Source organism: Triturus cristatus, chromosome 6, assembly GCF_964204655.1.
Source record: "Triturus cristatus chromosome 6, aTriCri1.1, whole genome shotgun sequence".
Taxonomy (NCBI): domain Eukaryota; kingdom Metazoa; phylum Chordata; class Amphibia; order Caudata; family Salamandridae; genus Triturus; species Triturus cristatus.
Window position 1 is genome coordinate 1,467,521,022 of NC_140589.1, and position 6,000 is coordinate 1,467,527,021.

Consider the following 6,000-nt stretch of genomic DNA (forward strand, 5'->3'; position numbering starts at 1 on the left):
ATTCTATAAACTTTAGAAGGAACATTAGAGGCAACACCCAGAAGCGACAATAAAGTTACTGCTCAGTATTACCTATCAATTTAGAATTTTCTGCAAAACACTTGGCACTATTAGTTACCATGCCTTTTTTTGGGGGGGGGGTCCTCCGTTACGAGTACCTTTACACTGCTTGTAACTTTTACTAGAAGGCCTGGACTAAAGCGCAAAACACTTCATTAATCTCCATATACAAGAGGTAACGTAAGCATTAATCGGTCTAGCTATAGAAGCTGCTTGTAATGGCTTAATGAGTAAAATCTATAAAAAACTAAGAGCACACGCTCAGATTTGGAATGAGGCAGGGCTGTTTCCATTGAGGCGCTCTCCCAACTGCGTTACAACATATGGATACAATAAAGAGGCAGAACAAGCAGCGACCCTGGGTTCCCTGTAAGATTATAATGGATTAATCTAAAACATGATAATAGTCCGCTACATACTCGTAGCAGCGATGTTAATTTTGTTTAATGCTTCTTCTTTCGATGAATAGCATTGCGGCTCCGTACTTGTTGCAGCGGAAACATTGAATACGTGCGGCAGCACAACTACACAACACCACCGACACACCACAGAACACAAATCTTCAATCCCGTGCATGCACCGGCAGTGCTAACCCGCTGCTGGTCAAGGCTGAGTCATGACGTGCGCCTTCACAGAGCTTGCAGCCCAGGGCTCTGCATTGCTACGGATTCGAAACCCCTGCAATAAAAGCAAAAACCATTACGTCTAAAGACCCAAGATTACAGAAGAAATCCCACAGACCATGGTGAAGAAGTAATCACGGAACAGGCGAGAAGGCTATTCACTTGGCGGCTGCAACCTCCACACTGGCTCAGGTCACCTCTACGGGATCAGCAGATGAAGGAGACAACCGGTAGCAGAATGAACGACTTTGAATGGTATTTGACCGCCGACGCACACTGTACCGGAAATGAGGAAGAAAAGGGGGTTGTAGTTTTATACCGCCAAGTTTGTCGTCTGTTTCAAAGCGTCATGTGACAAAAAAAACTACATCACCCAAAAGGGGGTGGATAGGGGTTTTGTCGACCCGTAGCGCACTGGGAGATGTAGTGTTACATTGACATTGGCGTGAATGGAAACGTAGTTCGTCCCAGGGATCAAAATACTTACATTCATGTGAAATACCGCAGCATGCGTCACTCTCTGGATTAAGCAATTATCCAATTGGAAAACGTGAATTCGTTCATTGCCCTTCTTCACTGACAACGATCGGCTCCAGAGCTGCATTAGAGAGCATGCCTGTTAGCTGCGCTCTGCAAGCTCTGCGGGGCGTAATTAAAGGAGTGAGGGTTGGATGCTGGTTCAAAATGTCCTTTGGCAACTAGAAACAAGCACTGGCTAAGCAAATAGGCCACGCCTGTGCAAGATCTGTTGGCTTTGTCAGGGTGTTTTTTTAGCAATGTCTTGGAACAGCGCAGCTGCTGTGCACTGTTTAGTATGGCCCCATTGTATGGTATGGCCTATCATTGTTTAGTATGGACCGGATTGTCAATTTATAGTAGGTTACGATATTCTCTGTCATTATTAGTATGGTATGGTATTGCCTGTCATTGAATGGTGTTACCTGTCATTGTATTGTATGGTATGGTCTGTGATTATATAGCATGGTATGGTATGGCCACTGTACACTACTGATACATGCAGGTACTCTCGATTTCACATTAAAGAACTGTAGAACTCAATACCGGATAGCACCTGCACACTGAAAGCACTGCTTTGATGTAAAAAGGGAGAGTGAATGAAATAACAATCGAGCAGATGAATTGCACAGTGTGAAAACCTAGGGCCAATGCTGGTTTCCCCACTTGACAACCAGGACTCCTTTTTCTTCATTATAACAAATGAGGGCATTTTCAAATACATGCATTCATACATACATACATACATACATTCAGGATGTGTGCTGTACAGAAAACAATTGTGTTTGGTTTAGTAGACTTTCAATGTTGCTCTGTCTGTAATACAAATCCACGTCATGTTTGAGGTATACATGACCGCTGACTTGCTTCTTAGTTCACTCATGACATTACTGTCAGAGTGAAAGACGTGAATGTATAATGTTAATGTTAAAATACTATCGCTTTCAATAAATACCTCTCATTGCAACAATATAATCTGATGTATTAAGGCGTTATTGTATATTTACATGATTTATGTTGCATCATTTTCATGCCAAATATCTTCAGTGCTCCTATCGTGCACAGGCCTTTCGTGCCCAGTCAGATCCTTGGCACAGCTCTGGCTTGTCTCTTACTATTTGTTGGCTCGCACACCCCTAATTAACTTCCAGCCGACCTAGGAACAAAATACCATAGTGAAACAATCTCATGGGCTACAACAATGGTAGCTAGGAGTAAGGCTCCATTCTTCAACATGCTGCATTTAGCTGAGTTAAGGTGTACACTCAAAGAAAAGTGTCATCAAAATGTTCCAGAAGGCTGCCTTTTATAACATTTTATTTAGCCCAAGAGGTTGTTTTATTACAGTATTTTCTTTCTTGAACAGTTGGGAGCCACACACACAAAGTTGCCCCACAATTACTAAATACTTGCCTTATTAAAAAAACAAACAGACCTAGTAGTTTTACAATTGCATGTTTTAAACAAGTAGTGGTAAAGCAATTGGTAAAGCCTTAACAAGCTAGTGCAATGGGTTCATTTTTTTTATCACACGGTTATGCAAAAAAAATATGCCACCAACTAAATATGCTAACATATGTTTGCAACATAAATAAAAATAAAAAAAGCTTATTAAGGTGGCTTTTCCCACATGTGTTTTTATTAAAATAACAAGCCTTCCCATTATGGTATGCATTTTATTATTTGTGAAGGAGAGAGGAATACATTGCAGCAGCTACAATGTTACAATGTCACTTTATAACTGCATCTTTAAAAAAGAGACAGAAAATAAATTAACATTTAATTGGGCACCAAAATGCAGACAAAAAAGCTAGGATTTACTGTCATTACTAAAAAAAAAATAGTAAATTTTGAATCAGCTTTGCCACTGAAGAAAAATGAAGTACTTTGAGGCTTTTGAAGCATTTTTCGAAATATGCAAAATGTGCTAATGTTGAGTGAAAATTATTTTTTATAATTAGTGTTTTTAATGATGCACAGTCTTAATCGAAGAACTAATGATGTTGCATTTACAACAAGTTTACTAAGTGAATTGGAAGTGTAAATAATGCTATTACTAGTTATGCCACATTTTCGTGTGATACGCCATTATTATTAAAATGGATGCAGGTTCTAGAGTTTTATTCAACATGTTTCTGCTCATTCCCCTTCTCAATCAGTGTTCTGCTGCAAAGACATCTCTCCTCTTGGTTCTGCGGAGCATCGAGGGAAAGATGTCACTATATTAGCGATATTTAACATTGTTATAAAGTGTGTATTGTGAATTAAGCTTCCATCGTGTTCTTAAAGTATCATTTTCAAGGACTTCCGGTGGATGTGTTAATGTAGTTGTGTTAATTCTATGAGCCACTGTTTAAGTGGAGGTGGATGTGGCACGGTTGCCAGAGCTGCCGACTCAGGAGCTAGGGATCTAGATTGGCGTCTCCTCAACATCCTGTGATTCTGCGCAAATCAATTAATCTTCCCAGTGCCCATGGACAGCACCTGGATACCCTCATGGGTGATAAGCAGAACTATATAAATGTACAAATTATTTATAAATTGTAAGAAATGTTTCATTTGGATTTTACATCTCCGAGGTGCAGTTGATGAGGAAGCAAGCAGAAGATTTCTCTCACCTTAAGAAATGGGTTAACTCTTCAAATCGGACTATTCGCTGACTGACCCGATCACGTCTTCTAAATACAATTACGTCACTGGGTGGTGGGATCTGAGATGTGACATATTGCAGGTAAACCGAAGACCTCTTTTGAGAAATGGCTGTTTCTCAAGGTGGACAAAAGACGTTGAATACCAAACTTTACACTTTACTGGGTTGTAAGGGGCCCCAGATCAAATCTCGGGGACAGCTAAGAAGGGAGTCCGAGATTGGTAGACCTCTCTGCACCAAAGAATGGGATGACATATTTTACCGGCTACATCTCCTGGTTGACACTATGGCACACTGAAACCCCTTACAAAATAGCCTCATATTGGTATCTTACCCCAATGAGACTCAGAAAGTGGAACACGGGGCGCTCCGGAGATTGTTGGAGAGGCTGTGAGAATGCAGGGACCCTGCTTCTTCTTCTGTGGCATTGCCCCAAACTCACTAGATATTCCGAACAGGTTTTAGATGATATTGACTTAGCTTTGAACACTACCTTTCTAAGATAACCAACTTATACCGTCTTGAGACTCCCGAATCCCCTGACTTATCCCATACTCTCCAACAGGTAAAGGCAAATGGCCCTTGCTTTAAATTCAGCCGACAAGGTGATAATCTCATTTTGGGACACAGATAGGCCTCCATTCCAAGTCCCCTGGCTGCATAGATTGTGGTTTCTTCTGGGGATGAAGAAGCTTTCGCTAGCGGCCACCCTGGACTGCTCCTCGTACTCAGAACTCTGGGTCCCCTTTATTCAGGGAGGGAAGAGGTGTGGCGCCGCGGCCAGGGCGACTGACTCCGGAATCTGGGGATCACGGTTCGATCCCCGGCGCCGGTGGCAGATTAGCCCAGCACCATGTGACTCCGGGCAATAGATTGCTTAATCTTCCCGACGGCCCCCAGCACCTAGAGACCCTTACGGGTGATTGTTCGCGCTTTACAAATGTGGATTATTTATTATTATTATTTACATTCTCCCTACTGAATTTCAGGAGCTGACATGCCCGGCCTATCTTCGGCTCCTTCGCCTGACTCCTGAGGTGTCCCGCCCGAGGCCTAGCCGGCCTTGGCCATTTCCAGTACCACATGTTAGCCCTTTCGCCTAGTTGATGCACACCAAATTGCTTGTTTTTCCAAAAGCCTGAAGGATCTGAAGGGGAAGGGGGGTGCTTAATGTTTATCTTATTCAGTTTTACTTGTGCTTACCAGCCCGTACCCTGCAGCCAGTTCCAGGGTTATATGCAGATGCTGTGTCATATATTCAGACCACGTCGGCCCCTTGGGGTTGTAGGCGACATGCTATGTCTTCATGTGCATTGGCTGTGTTCATAATACACAGAATTGATCTAAAAAAAGAAATGTGTTAGTACTAAAGCATTAGAAAACAATGTATCATGCTGAATTTGCGGAATCTATTAATAGCCTTGGTGATTTGTTTATAAAATCTTTGTGTTTCTATCTTTCTGAAGCGATTTTGCTTCTTTTAGCATTTTCCTTGCAGATGATTTGCCTTGCCCCTCTATTGCCTTTACAAGGATAAGGGAAAACCTGAATAACCCTATGCAACCCTAGTTATTCAATATATACTCTTGATGAGGGGGTTACTGTCTAGAGAACTTATTCTGTACACCTCTGTGAGGATTCACAATAGTGGCCTTGCTCACTACTGGAATAAGTAATGGTTCGTAAAAGCAACTTAATTTGCTTTTAGTTTGTCGGTAATGGTGTCACCTCATTCCTATCAGTTTTCTACAGTATATTTATAAAACTTTCATAAATATACATACATAAGATCAACACAACATATAGTATATCAAATAAACATAAACAACTCCTTGTTCATAATTAAGGGAGATGTCTTATCACTTTTTTGTATACACAAATCCATCCATTCCTCCCCTTCCTCAAGCTTGACCCATCCGGGGACCAGAATCCTTCCTCTAAGGTTCATATTCGCAAAATGTCCATAAAGTTAGGTTCTCATCAATCAGTAGAGGACCACAAGAAGAAATAGTCAACGTATTTTGGCCCCTTACATTAGGCCTCTTAGAGCTTGGAAACAAGGATGTTGAACATATGTAACTTAAATCAGCATGTCACGGGGCAAGCGGGCAGAAAAACCTTTCCATGCCACTACAATAGTCCAAAAGAATA

The 6,000-nt window shown here is 41.5% G+C and overlaps 1 protein-coding gene across 1 annotated transcript in view; it reads right to left on the reverse strand.

Annotated features, from left to right (window-relative positions):
• The window catches only part of MDH1 (malate dehydrogenase 1), a 73,932-nt gene extending 73,059 nt beyond the window's left edge, over positions 1–873 (reverse strand). The window contains exon 1 of the mRNA XM_085612552.1: positions 802–873. Coding sequence (XP_085468678.1) covers positions 802–804 — 3 coding nt within the window. The 5' untranslated portion in view covers positions 805–873. The remainder of the gene's footprint in view (positions 1–801) is intronic.
• Positions 874–6,000: the final 5,127 nt, after the last annotated feature.